The 20500-nt window shown below is 30.8% G+C and overlaps 1 protein-coding gene across 5 annotated transcripts in view; it reads left to right on the top strand.

The window, feature by feature from the left end:
- The window catches only part of LOC118199942 (putative arginine--tRNA ligase, mitochondrial), a 136255-nt gene extending 116948 nt beyond the window's left edge, over positions 1-19307 (top strand). For all 5 annotated transcript variants that reach the window (XM_085823619.1, XM_035371834.2, XM_085823620.1 and 2 more), the window contains 3 exons: positions 8498-8572; positions 11231-11300; positions 19112-19307. In XM_085823619.1, the coding sequence (XP_085679745.1) occupies positions 8498-8572; positions 11231-11300; positions 19112-19231 (265 nt within the window). In that variant the 3' untranslated portion in view covers positions 19232-19307. The remainder of the gene's footprint in view (positions 1-8497; positions 8573-11230; positions 11301-19111) is intronic.
- The last annotated feature ends 1193 nt before the right edge of the window (positions 19308-20500 follow it).

Raw genomic sequence — 20500 nt, forward strand, 5'->3', positions numbered from 1 at the left:
TCATTTCATTTTCTGAAATCTCTTCCATGTTTTGACTTATGGTATTTTAAATTGTATGGTTTTATGAAACAGCCTTCTGCCCTCCACTTCTGTGCAAAACATACCTGCTTTCTACTTTTAACCCATTACTAAGCTTTCTTGCAACTTGACAATAAATTGCTTTCCTGTATCCACATTAACTTCTAGACTAGATTTCATTTCCCAGCCATCCTTTCTCCATGGCCTGCGGCCACCTAGTTCAATAAACAAACTCTTCATCAGGTAAAATCTTCATTTCAGATAAGTGTCAAATCTGACTTTAAAAATAATTTTGCTACAACAGATCAGAATTCTTTGAAGGGAAATCAAGAAATTGCCTAAAAGATAGCAAATGATTTACTGTACCAAATGACCAATACATTATTATTTACCATCAGAATAAACATATAATAAAGTTTTGAAATAGTGGTACTTTAATTTATGCTTTTTTTCATATCAAAATAAGTAAGCTTCATAGTGTTTGCATTCCTACTTCTGCATTTTAATGCAAATAAAAATCAGTGACTTAGCATCGCATGTTTTATATAGCTTTGCGCACTTTAAAAAATGTATTTTTGCATTTTAAGCATAATTATTGATAAATCATCATAAATATACATTTAATTAATTATATGAAAATTTTAAAGTTTAGAAAACATTAAAAGTTAATAAATTATAACTAAAATTTGTAAATGAATATGTTTAAGATCTTTAAAATAAATTCATCTCTGTGAAAACTTTAAAGTACGTTAAAATATTTTAAATAAATGGCGAGAAGAAATTAAAATTTTGCATAGTTATTATTGATGATTCCTTAAAAGCACATTACTGCACTTATAAGAAATTATCAACAGTTATTTTATCTTTTATGTTACAGTTTTTTCCCCTTATCACATACTATACACCTTTAAGATAGTTAAAAAAAAAAAAAAAAAAAAAAAAAAAGCAGATGCATTACCCGCTTTTCTTTCTAAAAAACTGAATAGTTAAGTTAATGAAGCAAAATATTGTTTGAAAATGAAAAAAATATTTAGGTTTAGATATATTAATGATATCAAATGGATGCCAGTGTAAAATTTAAAATGTAGATTTTTAAGTAAAGCTGTTAATTTTATATGAAATTTATCTTCTTTAGGTAATTACATTAATTCCAGTCCAATAATTTGAACTATTTACGAGTTTCAATGTCTTAATTTTTTTATGTTTCATTTTGATAAGACAGCATTACGTTTGTGTTTGCTTTGCTTTTGATATAAATACAGTGCAAATTCCAAAGTCTCGATGTCCAATATCAAAAACAATCTAAAATGTGAACCTCCAAACTACAAGCAACTTTTTTTAAAGTTTTTATTTTTCATAATGAAACATGGAGAGTCCCAATTCATAATTTCACATAATTAAATAAAATACCTCCATAAAGAAACAATAATTTATTAGCATAAATGTGTATTGATCAATAATTTGACTCTGTACCCACCTTTTTACTTGACATACATCTCAAACTAAAACACTCTACATCGAAATGTCATTAATTTTACACTTATTGAATAATTTATATGCCTGATGCTAGTATAGCAGATCATTAATTATTATGTTACGCTTTCATCACCATATAACTATCAATACATAGCAGCTTGAGAAATGACTCATGCAACTATGTCTAAACTTATATATATATATATTAGTATATCGAAGAGCAATGCCAAATATTGAATACCAAAGAGCATGATAACCTTTTATGCTGACATTATGCTTGGCGATGAATGTAGACTTCAGCTTGCAAAGTGTTGAAGTTGGTGGGAAAAAATTTGACAGAAATTTCTTTCCATATGTTATCATACTCATAGGCCAGGAAATTACATATAGTATTATCTGAATTGAGATTAACTGATTTGTTATGCAGCTAAGCCCATGACCAGCGTCAGAAATTAGGGAGCCAAAATTTTTAGAATTTAGAGAAGCAACAAAATTAGGGGCTAGCAAAATCTTTAGAGTTTAGAATGAAAAATTTTTAGAATTTAGGAAGGCACTTGACAGCAGAATTTAGAACCCACAAAAACTAAACCAGGCCTCGTCTAGCAACAGTTCTGGGTAACCCTTAAGTATATGCACGGATTTATTTATCCAGGGCTCAGATGCAAATTAAGCATGTACAGGAAATAGATGTAAGTATAATAAATAACTAATATAATTCATGCTTATCTTTATCAGCATATGGTAGAAGCAAGACAAAATTTAGTGGAACAATATAGTCTTTAGTCATTAATTTTGTCATATATTGGCAGTAGTGTATAATAAATGCTAGTTAAGCTACATGTTGATAGCTATGAATTTGAAGATATTGCAAACAAAATGTGAAATTGCCCAATTAATGGAATTTGTGGAGAAGTGGTAATGAATGAAGGTAATATACCAGAAATATTCTGTTGCTATGACAATGCCCCAATCGTCAGTCATCTAATGGATGGAGAAATCTGTAGTATGGTTCTAAAGCTAGAAACTGTTGCTGCTGATAGTGAAGAAAGTGGCAGAGGGGTAGTTTAGAACAAAAAAAAAAAAATTCGATTGACAATTGAGTGGGAATTATTGACACTATAATTACTGGCCCTGGAACAACGGAACTTTACAGCTGAACAAGAAATTATGTCTGTCTATGGAATTAAAGAGAAAGTATTAGCTACCCCCCAAAACAAAGTAAGTTAAATAACTTACAGCGAAAGAAACGTTTAATAATGCAAACAAATACACTCATGTCCAAAATTATGTTTACATGCATAAATTCACGGATTTCTCAGAGACTATGACTTATAATTTAATGAATTTTCGGGGAATCATACATAACATGATGACACGTAAATGCAAAAGAAAAAATTGAAGATCACCTCATATGATATAAAATTGTAGCATGAAACAATAAAAATGGTAATAAAGTGTGACAAAGAGAGTTAAGAAAAAAAGGAATGATTCAGAAAAAGAATTAAGTCTTACGAATTTAATATGGAATATGATCTCCTTGACTTGTACACACATATCACAACGTGTTTTAAGGCTGGAAATAACGTTATTAACCACAGTTTGGGGAATTAATCTCCACTCTTCCAGCAATGCCGTCTTCAGAGCATTTACATCTCTAGGAGGAGGATGTATATGTGCAATTGTTGCTCTTCCAAGGTAGTCCCATAAGTTCTCTATCGGGTTAAGGTCAGGAGAGTTTGGTGGCCAAGGTATTCGCTTAATGTCTTCACTTTCAAGGAATTCATCAACGAGGTTTGCTCGATGTGGACAGGCATTATCATCCATAAATAAAAAGTCAGGTCCATATGCACCCCTGAAAAGTCTTACATAAGGATCTAAGACCTCATTCCGATATATCTGGCCTGTCACAGATCCGCTGCTGAACACGTGTAGGGGCGTACGTCCATCGATCATTATTCCACTCCATACCATCACACCTCCACTACCGAAACGGTCACGTTCCACAATGTTCGAGGGATCATTTCGTGTTCCTGACTCCCTCCAGATGTAAACACGTTTAGAATCACCAGTTAAACTAAACCGCGACTCATCAGTAAAGAGAACATGGGACCATTGATGTTCAGTCCAGTTTTGATGTTCTTTACACCAATTAAAGTGATCCCTCTTTTTCTGTGGAGACAGTAAAACACATACCCTTGGCTTTCTGGCATAAAGGCCTTTTTTATTAAGCCTTCTGTATATTGTTTGCCGTGATGCAACAGTTCCAGTGGCGGCTGCAAGCTCTGAACTTAACTGGCGAGCAGTAGCCTTTTTGTTACGACAGGCAGTTAATGCCAGGTACCGATCTTCAGAAGCAGTTGTCATTCGTTTCCGACCTTGTCCAGGCCTCCTTACAACACTTCCATCATTTTGAAACTGTTTCCATAGCTTAGAGACTGTCTGTCTTGAAATATTCAGACATGTGGCTGTTTCCATGATTGACTGCCCTGCTTCTAAACGGCCGATAATTCGCCACTTTAGAGATTCTTCCAAAAGATACTTCGAAGCCATAACAAACCGCTTTGAGTCCCTACACACTGAAATCAAACACTATGTTGCAGAAATTCACTCAAATATTCAGTTTGTGCAAAGCGCTTGATTCACCCTTGGATGACGTAACGCCTAGATTTGCATATCACAAACCGTTTGATTACTTTTGATTGGATAATGCTAATTAGGCTTGGTTTTCACACATTCCCTGCAAATATGGATCACATTGATTCGATATTTCATTGAATATCATCATTTTTGGGTATGTAAAGATAATTTTGGACATGAGTGTAAATGCTCAGCTTTTTTTTTTTGGGGGGGAGGGTAAATATTGATTCTTTTAAGACCATAAATGCTTCATTATTTATTTTTAATTTTATATCTTCTGTATATCATCTTACTATATTTAAACTAATGATCTAATATCCAAAAAAAAAAAAAAAAAAATCCCAAATCTGGAAACATTGAAGTCTAGATGAGTCCAGATTTTTTTTCATTGTGATTCATCAGTCAATTGATATTCTTTTTATGATATAATCCATTTTTCTCAGGGTGCCGAATATAGCAAACCACCAGATATAGTGAATTAAACTTTTAATCCTTTGAAATTCATTATAGCATTCCTGTAGAAATTCATTATTTATACAAATCACTTTCGCATATTTTTATAGTATAAAGTCCATAATCCGGACTCGTCAGGACTTCGGTGATTCCGGATTATAGATCATCAATTTAAATCTGGTAAGCTGGCATGCAGAAATTATCCAATTAAAAATATGAAACTGTAATTTATGAAATAAAGAACAATTATGATTTAAAGGGTATCAAAATTTACAAAAAAAAAAAAAAGCTTAATATTTATTTGTTTACTTTAGAAAACATTTCTTTCAATGTAAGTTGTTTAAGTTGCTTCTCTCTTTTTTTTTTTTTTTTTTTTTTTTTTTGTGCTAATACTTTCTCTTTAATTCTATAAACAGATATAATTTCTTGTTCAGTTACAAAGTTCCATTGTTCAAGTCCTGTAATTGCTGTGTCGAAAATACCGACTAACTTGTAAATCGAAATTTTTTCGTTTTCAGTAACCTCTCTGTCACTTTATTCACTATCGGAAGCGCATATGGGTAAATGCTTTACGTGCATCCTTAGCGGGCGCGTGCATTAAACGTGCATGCGTAAGTTTGTGGCTTTGAGGTCTGGATTATAGATCATTCTGAATTACGGACTTTGTACTGTACTGTATTAAAAACATTATTTATGTATATTGAATATGTGATTTAATACAGCATATCAGAATTTATGAACTGCTTAAATTAATATTATTTTTGAACTGTTCAAAGCTTATTTTATGTTTAGAGTAAGGGTTTTTTGTGCACCAAATACATTTTAATTATTCATTTTTCCTAACAGATAAAAGGTTGCTTTAATGGAGGGAAATCACCAAATGGATAACTAGAATCAGCATCTATGCAACTGAGTATATCTTTTAAAACAATATTCAATCCAGTTTCTGACATAGAATTCATTTAACATCGATAGCGAATGATTTATATTTCTTATGTGAAATTTCAGTCAAACTTCAGTGATTTATAACAGCAAACTGATAAATATAATATCTTATTTGGCTTATTGTTTCCAAAAACGAATGTCACTTCACTAATGCAAAGTTGTGAAGAAAAACAGTCTTTTTTTAATGATTTTCATTCATATTTAATATGGAATAAAATTCTCAGTATTAATCAACAGGGTCAGCAATACTGATTATTAAAGCTGTAAAACTTTGCAAGGAATTTTCTTCTTTATCATGTGCTTTCATCGTGTGATTGGAAGCACATTCCTTTAGCAAATGCATATTTTTAGCATAAGCATTGATCTTTTGCTTTCATAAGTAAGAATTAAAAATGATAAAAAAATCATTCGTGTAATTTTATTAGGGTTTTGGTTTTTTTTTTTTTTTTACATTTTGGATAATGCTGCATAATTGGTCTTTTGTGTTTTCCTGTTTTATGCTTGAACAATGTGCAAAAAGAAAGGGGGAACAGTTTTATATCTTCTCGTTCTACTGAGCCGATTGACGAAATTCAAATTGCGTTCCTCATGTCTCGAAAGCGCGACTTAGGATATATATTAGATTTATATATAGCTCTATTCTAACATAGTTATTTTGACAGGAAATTGGACTTTTCCTGAAATAACATACCAATTTTTTTCCATATTTTTTTTCCAAATATGAAATTTTATAAAATCTGTTGCAAAATTTACGCAGAAATTCACAAATTTATGTTGTCACTTTTTTTTTCAGTTTGCGCCAAGTGTAGTTCACTTGGCGAACTTCTTAATATATGGCAACCTATTTTCTTTTCCAGTGAGAGGAAAAAAAAATCACAGTGTTCTTTCTTTCAAATAATGTTCTTTATATTATATTTTTATGTTATTATTTTAAATATATTTTTTTTCCTTTTCGAATTTCATTTTAATTGTTTAAGTTGCATAGTTTCTTTCAAATAACTGTTTTAAAAATTTCTATTTACCTATTCGAAATGCATACTTTAAATATAAAGTGCATCGTTTATTTTTTTTAATAGTTCTCTCTCTCTCTCTTTTTTTTTTTTTTTTGTAACAGTTATTATTTTAAGTAATTTTTAAATTTTTAGAATTTTATTTTAAAAGTTTGTGTTGCATTGTCTCTTCAAGTTTTCTATTTATTCATTCGAATTTAGCATTTTAAATATATTTATTTATATAAATTTTCCAAGATTTTATTTTATTTATTTGAATTGCGTTTCTTTTGGAAGAATACTTTGTGTCCCAGACTACGATGCATCTGAAAACTGAATATATTAAAATAGAAAATACATTAAAGCACAGTTAACACACCTTTCAATGTTCTGTTCAGAAAAGATATATAAATGAGAAAGATGTATAACCAACATTCTAACTTAGGATGACTTGCACATATTGCTTTAAATAGCTTTAACATTGTGCTCATTGCTTTGCACAATTTTATCATCCTACATTTAGTTTCTTAAAATGTTATTCATATTTTAGTCAAATATTTTATTTTTGAAATCGCAAGAATCAAATATCAAATGATTAAAAAGTTTTAAATTAAAAAAATACAAAAATATTAATTTTTTTCTTCTTAATGGCTTGCTTTTTTTCAGGCATTCTGCAAGTATATTAAAAAGTATCCAACTTTTCGAAACATCTTGGTATTTCTGACATTCATTTTAAATAAAGTTATCACCTTCCATTTTATAAAGGCCCACAAATGGCCGAGCAGTAAAGTCACTGAACACTGGTAGTTCACATTGGCGAACGGGCTGGTTGCATGGGTGTTTTCATGGTTTTTCTCACTGTAATGTGTTTGCCAGCTGGTTTCCCTTAGAAAGTTCTTCACGAAGGCATTCCTCTTTTTAGAGCAGATAGCTCTGCTTTGCTGTAACTTAATAATCCAATTCAATCCATTTCATCAGTGCTTGGTCTGAGTTTTCAGATTCAGGTCTGAGTGCTTGGTCTGAGTTTTCAGATTCAGGTCTGAGTGCTTGGTCAATTCAATCCATTTCATCAGTGCTTGGTCTGAGTTTTCAGATTCAGGTCTGAGTGCTTGGTCAATTCAATCCATTTCAATAGTCTTTAGATGCTAAGCATTTTAATTATTTAATTAAATTTAATTTAAGAGTAGGTGTAGTTCTAAGCACACCTACTCTTAAGATGATGGTAAAAATTTTGTAGGTTATAATTCAAAATTTTTTTCGAAAAATTTACAAAAATTATTTAAAAATAGAAATTTTAAAAATAAAACACAAAAATTGGTGAATTTTATTTGGAATGAACCTAAATTTCGAAATGTAAAAGGAAAAAATAAAAAAAAAAGTTTAATAAAAAAAAAGAGATATATGCCAAATTCAATTAACATTGAGGAACTAATATTTTAAAAACTACTCGTATGATTTTTACAAAACTTGGCAGTCTGACATAATTTGAGTTGTAGAATAGAAATATGTAAAAAAAATTGGTATGTTATTTCAGAAAAAGTCCGATTTTGTGCCAAAATACCTGTGTTAGAATGGTGCTATATATAAACCTAATATATATCCTAAGTCGCGCTTTCGAGACATGAAAAACGCAGTTTGAATTTTGTCAATCAGCCCATAGAATGGGAGGTATTGAACTGTCCCTTTTTTTCTTTTCTTTTTTTGCGCAGTATACATACAAGATGTTTAAAAGGATTTATGCATTATTTATATTTTATTTTAAGCTGTTTATTCTTTTAATCTTTTTTTTTTTTTTTTTTTTCTGATAATCAGTTTTTAAATCATGCTTCTGAAAGCTTTGTTTTGGGAACATTTGAAAAACATTTTTTACTTAAATGTTATAGTTATTTGTGTCTGTGCATTAATTGGGTTCATACTGAAAAACTGAGAAATAAATTAACTTTAATATGCAAATTAAATATAAATTTTTTATTTTATAGGTTCGATGAAATGTTTTACAAGTCATATATACATTTAGAACCTTGCTTTATTTTCCAGTATCTCTCAACTCTTTGGTAAGTGATAGTTAAAAACTGAATATTTGTATAGTTCTAGATTGATAAAGACAGGTAATAAAATACTATATTTAATTCATGTGTGTATGTAATGATACATTTTATGGAAAAGAAGAATCAAATTTTTGCTTTTACATCTTTCCTGATATGTTGAAAAGAATCAAGAATAAATTAGCATCAAACCTTCAAGTAAAAATAAATAAAACAATTGGGATGTTGTTACAAATCAACTGGTCAAAGAAAAAAATCACTAAGCTATTCCATAATTCATGAAAATAATGTATAAGCGAAATGCAAGATCTATTATACACTCTGTTGCCAAAATATATATATATATATATATATATGCACCCAAAAAGAACTGAGCTACAACTTTGAAACTCTACAATAGTACAGTATTCAAGTAGATAAACAAATGATCAAAAACTTGGGAAAAAGAGCGTTTTATTTATGAGTAGCAATACAGAGATCTCGGTGTTGTCAAATGGGATTGAAACAAGGGTAACTGTTAGTGAAAACGTGGCAGTTCTAATTGTACAATTATCTCACACATTGGTAACCTGGGGACATATCAAGCCACTGTACCTCTATAGTGGCTGACTATGTTTTTGTTGAGCCACTGATTCCAGCAACTGACAATGACCGTATTGCTTCGATCAATATGCCAGCCAATTCACCTGTTATACCAACCAGCCTCATTTAGCCCTGTGATGCTCAAAGTCTGCCCTTTTACATTCTAACAGCTGCATGCTTCAGATGCATGTTGTATTGCTCCACAATGCTGATTGATGCTGAAGTTTAATCACTTACAGTACTCACCAAACCAGGTTTACATGCCTTGTTTTGTAGTTCAATTTTTTTGGAGGTGTATATATATATATATATATATATATATTTTGCAACAAAGTGTATATTGGCAAAAAAATTTAAATTAATAAAGCTGTACAAAAACATGAGAAATTTTTATTGAACCATTTTGTTCTATGACCTTTCTGTCTGCAGCTAGAAAATTCTTTTTTCAAAAGAAGTCATTAGATTTGCTCATAAAGAAGCTGTAAAAATTTTGTTTGGCTGTTTTCAAAGAAGTTAACTCCTAGCAAGGCAGTAAAGTCTAGTGAATATGGGGGGAGCACAAAATATCCCAGCCATACTCATTGTCTTTGTTTGACATTTATCAAACTATGGGAAAAATATCTTATGAAAGTAATAAAATAATTAGTAAAATATGCACTTTGGTTTGAAAAATTGCAGAACTTTTTACATGACCCAAATGTTAGAAAAAATGAAATCAGTGACAGAAGTTGCTTATTGACTTATGCCAGCTTCATGAGAAATACTGATATGTAAAAAAATCATTTAAATGTAGCTGTGTAAATCATGTAGCTGCATTTCTGACCAATACAATGAATAATATGAAGTAACTGAAATTTATAAAATGTATAAACATATTTTAAAATTTGGAAATTGTGGAAAACAAAAGTTATAATTGTATATTTTTCCTAGGTGCCCTCCCTTCGTAGGTGACTTATCTATCAGATATTTTTAATTCATTAAACTCAGTAAACTTGAAATTACTACAAAGAGATTCGAACATAATTTATAATCCACATCAAAGCAGGATGTCATCACAGTATATGCTGATAAGTGGCAACTCTGAGAACAAAAAAATTTAGCTTGCAGTTATTCTTGCTTTTCCATATTATTTGGAATCCTGGAAGAAGTGTGTTTTAAGGAGGATTTTATGGATACTGATGCTAAGAATAAAATATCAAATCATTTGCAGAACCTTACTGATGAACTCAAACGTTACTTCCCTAACTCATGTGATAATAACATTTACAGATTAGCAAAGGATCCTTTTAATGTTGACATAGATGTGCTGTCAGAAACAATACAAGAGCAAGCTTTGAAAATTAAAAATGATTCTGCAGCCAAATATGACTTTGAGAAGATGGATAAGCCATTATTTGGGGTAAGATATCTCAAAGTGTATCCCATCATAGCAGAGCAGTTACTGCAACTGTACTTACCATTTTCATATCCCATCATAGCAGAGTAGTTACTGCAACTGTACTTACCATTTTTAAGCACTTGTTTCTGAGAAAAAAAAAATAATAATAATTTCAGTAGTTGTAGCAATAAAAACAGTGTCAAAGTGAACTCAGTATTACTAGTGATTTAGGTTGCATGCTTTCTTCTGTTCATCCAAGAATTCCATCTTGTCAAAAATATGCAAGCTAGTCCATCGTATTTATTTATCATATGTGTCTGAAACAGCATATTTCTATAATAAAAACCTTTGTTTATTATAGAAATATTTGTTTTTACTACGCTTATAGGTAGGTAATAATATTATTTTTGACGAAGGGGCCATGGGAATTTTCATTTTTGGTAGTAGAGAAATGTGATTAAAAAAAAAAAGCTTTGGGAACCCATGTTTTAAATGTTTCAACTTCAAATTCAAAAAGCATATGTACAGTTTTTATTGGTATTTTATTTTAAAATTAATAACTCTCTTTTCAACAAACTATCTGTTAACATTATGTAATTTTTTATATTGCAAAATTCCATTGTATTTTGTAAAATAACAGTTGTTCTATTTCTGTGATACCTAATTCAGTGTTTTTTTAAATTTTTTTTTAAACCTGTATTATATAGGCATCTAACTGACAAAGCCACTAATGTATTGAAACTTGATGTAAAAGAAGACAGAATCATTGTGATAAAAGTAAAGAACTATTTTATTACTTTCTTCTTCATTCCGAATAAATTAAGTGATTAAAATTATATATATAAGTGTATCAAATTACTTTGCTGGGTCTAAAACATTCCCTAAGTTGTTAAATTTTTTGTCAGAACAGAATGGCAAACTATTTATAAATTTGCCTCTTACAGTAATATATAAAGTGTTCCTTTTAACTGAGTACATTCAGGAAACTTAAGAATTCAAAATAAATCTTGTAAACAAAACTTTTAAAGACTTTTAACAGATTTGAAGTTACATGTTATTGGAAGTATGTGAACATGAAGTAGATTTTATGAAAAAATTTAGAATAGGATTTTTAATTACTCATCAGTTACTTGATATATTAAAAATTAAAAATTTCTTTTAAGTAAAATAAAAACTTCAAAAGATTCTTGTTATCTAGTGTTGTTATCAATGGCACTTGAAAATTTAGTTCATGGTACAAACAAAAGCTTTCTCTCTCTCACTTTGTTTTTTTAATTCAAAAGTTGTTAATGATTATTTTCATTTCATTAACTCACAAAGAACACCATGTTTATTATGTACATCGATGGGTGATTAAATTTTGGCTTATGCAGAAAAGAAAAATTTCCACTTAGATGATGAAAAATACTGACTCTTTCTAATATATTACTGTTAAATACAGATTACTTTAATTTTTTTATGAACGTAATCATTTTTGCATTTCTCTAATAATTTCTTGAAATTATAAAATCCTCTTTATACTGTCAAAATTCTGTAATCCGGACCTCAAAGCTACAAACTTTCTGCGCATGCGTCAACACATAATGTGTTAACGCATTAGCATAATACCTTTATGCATGCACATATGCGTCTACGCATGCGCATAATACGTTTACGAATGTGCGTTTAATGTATAACGGACGGTATAAGCTAAGCTAAAATTGTGTAATTATCTATTTCAGTTAATGTTGCAGATTGCGTTGTGCCTTAATCTTCTAATTGGATCTGGCTTATTATGCTTTGTAGAGTGTTAGAGCAATTTTATAAAAGTAAGCTTGAACTTTCGATTATGTCAAAAAGAATTTCAAATTCTGGAGCTACCAAAGGATCTACAAAGTGAAAGCATGTTCCGATGTCCATCAAACAAAAAGTGGAATCCTGCAAAAAATGGAAGAAGGCATATTCTTTGATTCTCTAATCATACCGAAATATGTTTATCACTTTCACGCTGCTCTGCGGGGGAGGGGGAACGACGCAGCACGCAATGAACTGGAAGTTGATCTGTCAGCACTATCCTTATCTTCAGAGCAGATGTTTTTATTTTATTCGGCTTATTATTCCTTACTAAATCTAGTATTTCATCTCGATGTACTCCGTCTTCGATATGATTTAAATCAAATTCCTCCTCATTATAAATATCACGAATACACATCAAATAGTTTTCTGGTTGCAATTTTCTAATTACGACTATGCGTAATGTATGTGTTGAAAGAAATGTTTAATAAAGTAAACAAATAAATATAAAGTTTTTTTTTTTTTTTTTTTTGTAAATTTTGATACCCTTTAGATCATAATTGCTCTTTATTTCATAAATTATGGTTTCATATTTTTAATTTTATAATTTCTGCATGCCATCTTACCAGATTTAAACTGGTGATCTATAATTAGGAAAAACCAATAATCCGGACTCGCCAAAGTCCCGGCGAGTCCGGTTTAAAGACTTTTGACTGTATTATACTAGCCACTATGTGACCAGCCTTCATCTGGCTTTTAAAACAAACATCCTCTTGACAAACCTGACAAATGACTAGTATCCAAGAGAAACATTAGATTTGAAAACTATACAGAATTATCACTTTCATTTTTCAGAGTGGCAACAGTGCTGATATCAGCAACAATGGCAACAGTGATATATCCAGCAACAATGGCTGCATGCTATTATTGCTGCCTGCCATGAATTTGATGTGATTTCATCAAAAAAAAAAAAAAAAAACTCATTCGAAATTTAAAAAAACACCTCTAGGTGCACTGGCTCTTTAGTAGATGCATCTATGTACCAAATTTCGTAGCCCTGGGTTTATTAGCTTACGAGCAGCACGAACGAGAGACACAGACAGACAGACAGGTTATTCCTTTTATTATATGTAGGGATTACCACCTGACAGTATTGAATGTAAGAAATTAATATTAGAAGAAGCCTTTGGGAAAAGTATTGAAATATAAAAGGAAATGCTGAAAGCTATAAATTAGTCATGGAATTTTTATTTATATTGGCATGGTCTTTCCTAACGCCAATTTAAAATAGAATTTTGTTCAGTCAAGGGATATATCATGTTTAAAAAACATTTATAACTTTACTAATTGATGGAAGAGATGTGCAACAATATTAAACATAAAATTAAGCGGAAATCTGCCTTATATTGGCACTAGTTTCACCTAAAATTCTACACATACCACCATTTCTAAAGCTGTGAAGCCATGTTTCTGATTCCTTTGAAATTGATTTCTATAGTTTTTTCCTAGGAAATGATAAACTAAATAAATAAAACTTATAGAAATAGCATGTAACAGATGTTATTTCTAGTTGCTTTTTATTTAAAAGTTTCTTGATATAATGTTTGAGTCATGCAATACTGTAAATATTCAGCTGCTGAATAACACTTTATTGCCAAATAAGTATTTTACTTTAATCAAATATTTTTATAAAATTATCAAGATGAGACTTAAAAATATTAATAATTATGTATAATATTATAATTTTTATTAAAACAAAATGATTCTGCTCTGAGTAATCTAATAGATTAAATGTTTAAAAGTGATTATTAATATCCTTCATAATGGTATGCTGATATATTCTGAAAGTGGTCAGGTTTAATCCTGATTAAAAAAAATTAATTTAGCACTAAATTCATAATTTATGTAGTTTCAAATCTAATTTGTCCGATTATATATGCATAGTGAAATTATCATATTTGTTTATGTAAATATAATGACATACCACTGAATTAAGAATAGACATGGCTATGCAAATAGTATAGCGCTGCAGTGCATTTATGCTGACATGAGTTCATTATGGTAACTGCATATATAGCTAGTACTATGGTTGTTACTAATCCGTCATTTCAATTGCCAGCATGGGTAAAACTTCTAATTTAGACACTTTTAACTGTAAACAGATAGTGGGCACTCGATGCATGGGCCATTCAGTTTCCCAAATCATTAGAGGGCTGGGATTGTCAAGGTTGACAGTGTCAAGAGTATACTGAGACTACACGGATGGTGAGGGGGGAAACTTAACGATTGGGCAAATTGTAAAGGACAATTATCCTTGAATGAATGTAGCATGAGATGTCTCAGCTGTATTGTACATAACCGGCAAAGCCAAACATTGGCTCAAATTACCACCCATCTGAATCACGGTGCCACTCATATAGTAGTAAATGGACTGTGCAACGCTTTCTTCACATATGGGCTTTTGGGGGGCCATAGACCCACGAGAGTATCATTGCTCAATATGTGCCATTGAGCTGCCTAGGCAAGAGAATGGATTTCAGAGGACTAGAACTGAATAGCATGCAGTAACCTCACTTAGTATGATTCGATATGTAGAGTTGCTGGGCGATCATCTCCATCCATTTATGTTATCCTATCATTCACATGGAAATGGAGTATTCCAGCAAAGTAACTGCACCTCTCACTGGTCCTGGTTGACTACTGCCTGGTTAGATGAGCATTCCTCTGACTTCTCTGTCATGAATTGATTACCCAGAAGCTTGAGTTAAATCCTACTGAGAAACTTTGGATTGTTTTGGAAAAAAGTGTAAAACCATATCACACAACACTAGCATGATCCTTCTTGAATTATGGGCAGCTTTATCCGATGTTTGGTAAGCCATTCCCTTAGACTGTTTCCTCAAAATTATTGAATGTATCCCTTGTTGTTTGGCAGCCATTATCAAAGCAGGAGGAGACCCAGCTTATTATTCACTTGTTATCCATAATTCAGTAGCACTTCAGTGTAATATGAATTAAAATGAAAAGGGATGGGAAGCTTTAATTTATACTAGTATCTAAAATTATCTTTACATGCATAAAATCACTTTTCAGAATTTATGTGGAATGATACATAGCATCATAGCACATAAATACAAAGGGGAAGGAAAAAAAAAAAAAAAAAAAAAACTAAGAGCACTGCATATGACATAAAACTGTAGCATTAAACAGTCAAAATCAATAAAAATATGTTACAAGGAAGATTCATAGAAATAAATTAAGGTTTATGAATTTAATATGGAATGTGATCTCCCTTGACTTGTACGTACATGTCAAAATGTGTTTTCTTACTGCCAATAATGTTATTAACCACAGTTTGGGATACTAAATTCCACTCCTCCAACAGTCCAGTCTTCAAGGCATTTATATCTCTAAGAAGAGGATATATATGCAACTGCTTTTCTCAAGTAATTCCATATAGAGATCTCTATCAGATTAAGATCAGGAACAGATCCATATGCATCTCTGAAAAGTCTTACATGAGGTTCCAAGAATTCATTTTGATATTTCTGGCCAGTCAGAGATCTGTTGAAAATGTGTAAGGGTGTATGTTTATTATTCCTCCCTGTACCTGCATTTCTGAAATGTTCATTCTTCATAATGTTTGAAGAAAGATTTGTATCCCTGTCTCCCTCCAGATGTAAGCATGTTTAGATAAACTAAACCTTGACTCATTAGTAAAGAGAATATTGGACTATTGTTGTTAATTCCTGTTCTTATGTCCTTAGCACCAATTAATAGGGAGACCGGAAAGTAATGCCGCTTTCTTACATTAAATTCACACGAATAAATTTTTAACACGTTTTTATTTTTAATCAATAATGTAATCACCCTCGTTATCAACAACCTTTTGCCATCTAGTGTGCAGATTTTCAATCCCCGGATCGATATAAATCAGTTGGTTGAGTAAAATATCTCAAGATCGCATTTTGAACATCATTCAATTTTCAAATTTTTTGGCACTAAGAAAATGTTGTAGGGATCGGAATAAATGGAAATCCGAGTGTATGATATTGGGGGAGTATGGTGGGTGATGCAGCACTTCCCATCCCAATTCATTCATTTTTTCCAGTGTCCGTCTTGCACAGTGCGTTCTTGCATTGTCGTTTTCCAGAATGATGCCTTTTCTAATGACAATCACCGGATATTTTTCGATTAAAGATTGGTTCACTCGATCCAATTGTTCACAATAAAGATCTGCATTAACAGTTTGTCCAGGTTTCAGCAATTCAAAATGAACAATTCTGTGAATACTCCACCAAACACACATAAGCGCCTTTTGGGGATGTAAACTCTTTGTAACCCCTATTAAAACTGCCTTTTGCATTTTGGATTATCATATAGCACCCATTTTTTTGTCTCCAGTAATCAAATGATCAAAAAACGGTTCTGTATGGTGCCGTTGAAGCAATACATTGCATGTGATGGATCGGTTGGCCTTGTTCTCTTCAGACAGATTATGGGGGACTCAAACACCTGCTTTGCTTATTTTTCCATTCTGCTTTAAATGTTCTTGCATGGTCAACCAAGGTTGGTTAAGAGTGTTTGACATGGATTTGCTTCCACTTCTGCCCTTAGCATGTTGTTGTCGACATGCGCAGAAACGACATTTCTTTCCGGTCCCCATATTAAAACAATCCATCTTTTGCTGTAAAAATAGTGAAACAGGTACCCTTGGCATTCTGGCATAAAAGCCTGTTTCATTAAGTTCACTGCATGCAGTTTGCCATGATACATTTCCAGTGGTGGCTGCAAATTCTGAACGTAACTGCCAAGCAGTAGATGTCCTGTTATGATGGGAAGTTATTGCCCGATATCGATCTTGGAAAGCTGTTTTTATTCGTTTATGACCTCGTCTTGGTCTCTTTACAACAATTCCAGAGTTCTGAAATTTTTTTCCTAACATAGAGAATTCTGTCTTGAAATATTCCACATCTTGATGCTTTCATGGTTATCTGCCCTGCTTTTGAATGACTGATAAATCGTAGTATCTCAGATTTTTTCAGTTGATATTTTGAAGCCATGACAAACTGTTTTGAGTCTTTATGCACTGAAAGCATATGCTGTATTGAAGAAATTCATTCATTCTTTGCACAAAGTGCTCAATTCATCATCAGATGACATAATGCATTGATTCGCTTATCAGAAAATGCTGAATCACTTTTGATTGGATAATGATAATTAGGCTTTTCTTTCATGATGACCGGAAAAATGCCCACAGGAAAAATGCTCACAGGTATAAAAGCTCACAGAAAAAAAGGCCACAAGGAAATATGCCCACATAGAAAAAAGCTCACATGGAAAAATGCTCACTTAGAAATATGCTCACACGGAAAAAAGCTCACAAGCTTCTTAGTTTCACATGGACAAATGCTCACATTAACCTTTTCAGGGGCGATAAATAAAAGCGTGAAAACTGTAGTAAAATTTTGCATGTACTGTAATATTTTATACCACTGCCCCTGCATGACATTTTTTCCCTGTAACTGCTAATAATTAATTTTTGTTTCTGTACTCTATTTTTGCATACCCTTGATGTGAATCCATAGAAATTGATGTTTGAAGGTAGTTATTTAAGCTTTGAGCCAAAAAAGTTGTAAAATTTTTGCAGAAATTTAAAATTTTAGAAATAAAATTAACATTTTTAGGCACTTTGATGATGCCTCTCAGTTGAACATTATAAAGCAGCCTTTGAAAAATCTCCTAAAACCACAAATGGTTGCAAAAGCTCTCATTGCACTAAATTCATTATTTAATTGTAGCCATCCCAGTATGTGGTTTTTATTTAACGGACTGAAAAAAGATTTAGCCTCTCAACATTTGTTATTAGCTAATGTAAATACAGAATGTACTGAAGCAAAAAAAAAAAAAAAGAAAACATGAAAAACCTACACTTGGTAATTGTGAATCATGTAAGAAACTATGATTAAATCGATGATAAAATTAAATATTTTATTTAATTTAAATAAAATAATCATTCTAAATTCTCATTCATTATTCTTCTAAATGTTTATATTAAAAATGTGTAACTTATATTTATTATTTTTTAACAATTAAAATTATAATAATTTTTTACTGTATAATTCTGTTTCATGTTTACATCCTTTCTCCTCTCCTTTTAATTCAAAACGGCCCATCTGTTAATCTTATGTAGCAACTGAATCTAAGTTTTTGAAATACATAAGTTTTTGAAATATATACCATAGTTGTTTTGGTAATTTAAATAATTTTTCTTTAGAAAATTCAAGTAGGTGTACGATGTTCAAATCGATTAATTATTGATTCATTAATGTAGGGATATTTCTATGTGAATTATTTATCAGTGGGCTCATTTCCATGTGAGCATATTTCTAAGTGAGCGTTTTTCCATGTGAATTTTTTTCTGTGTGGGCGTATTTCTGTGTGGGCTTTTTTCCTATGAGCATTTATGCCTGTAAGCATTTTTCTGTGAGCATTATTCCTGTGGGCTTTTTTTTCCTAGAACCGTCTTTCACACACTCCCTGCAAAAATGGATTTCATTGATTGAATATTTCATGGAATATAATGTTTTCTGTGCAAGTAAATGTAAATTTAGATATGAGTGTACAATAATTATGGGCAGTTTTTTTTTAGATTATTGTGTTAATATGAAATTACTTGAATTATTTACAATTTCATATTATATTATGTACATTGTTTACTTTTTTAATGAGTTTTATAAGATTTCAAATTATTGGAATAATTTATAATATCTGTATTGTAATTAGTTTAATTAGATGTATTTTTGTTTTAAAAGGCTCGTTTGCTTCTTCTATCAGCAACACGGAAAATTCTGCAGCAGGGATTACATCTTTTAGGTATTGCACCATTAGAAAACATCAAATCATCTAGTAAATTTCCAAGAAATGTGAAATGATGAATGTGTAAAAATATAATAAGTCTGTAGGAATTGAGCATGTTATGTATTTATATTTAATAAATTTTAATATTAATTTCTTGTATTTTATTACATAAACATACATCAAACTCTGGATAACTTAAGATTCTGTCATGCAAATGAAAAATTTTAGATAGAAATAAACATTTTGATAGGTTGCATTCACTTGTAGTTTTTAAAAAGTCACATAAATGGAGATCATTGGTAATGAACATAAATGATGAAAGTTATCTGGTGCTAGCCAGGATCTTGAAACCTGCTTCTTAGTTTGCTACTTACCAAATTGAAATAAATATTAACTCTTCACATTTGGCATTATTGATGACTATATGTACCAGAAAAAAATGATGGAAATTCTAGAATGAATACTTAATTAAAGTTATCTTTGATCATACTTATTACTCTAAAGTTTTCCATAAAAAAAAGAAGAATTTTTATTATGAACAGATTAATATTTGAACTCCAAAATAAGGAATCAGTAGCTCAATATAAAAAAGCTTTCATAAAGATGCATTTTATATATTGTTTAAGCTTTCAAACATTTAAAATGTGTGTAGCTAATAAATTTTATAACTACTTGTTGCAACAAGTGCTGCAGGCTGTTATTATACAGTCAAAAGTACTATACTGTAACTCTCCAAAATGGGATATTATGAAATTTGACCATAACGAAGAAAGCTGTTAAAGGATACTATAGCACTGGATGACAAAAAAATATGTGTAAAGATTATGCTGCAGATGCATAATTCATCTTCTACTACTGATTTTTTTTAAAGCTGCAAACTTACCTGAAATTATGGCATAAGATTTCATGAAAATATACGATGAATAAAACTTAATTTTCTGGATATAATATTGATCTTATTTTTGATTAAAATCTATCTTAAATGTAGAACGGTTTATTTATATTGTATGTTTACAACCAAATTTATATGCCGTGGCCTTTCTACTATTTTCCTTTTATGAAAACTTATTTCTTTAAATAAATGTCTTGTACTGCTTTTATATGCCGTGGCCTTTCTACTATTTTCCTTTTATGAAAACTTATTTCTTTAAATAAATGTCTTGTACTGCTTTAAGTTATTTAAATTCGAATATGATGGATGTATGAAGCCTATATTGGATGCACTTTTATTAAATAAGTGCAGGGCTTGATTTCCACAGGGACAAATAAGCAACAGAGCCCTTATTTTCAAAAATTCTTAAAATTCTCCTATAATATTTAAAATACGTAAAATTTTATGTATT

The sequence above is a fragment of the Stegodyphus dumicola genome, chromosome 9, assembly GCF_044657685.1.
Source record: "Stegodyphus dumicola isolate Sdum_Otavi_A_Nest chromosome 9, ASM4465768v1".
NCBI lineage: Eukaryota > Metazoa > Arthropoda > Arachnida > Araneae > Eresidae > Stegodyphus > Stegodyphus dumicola.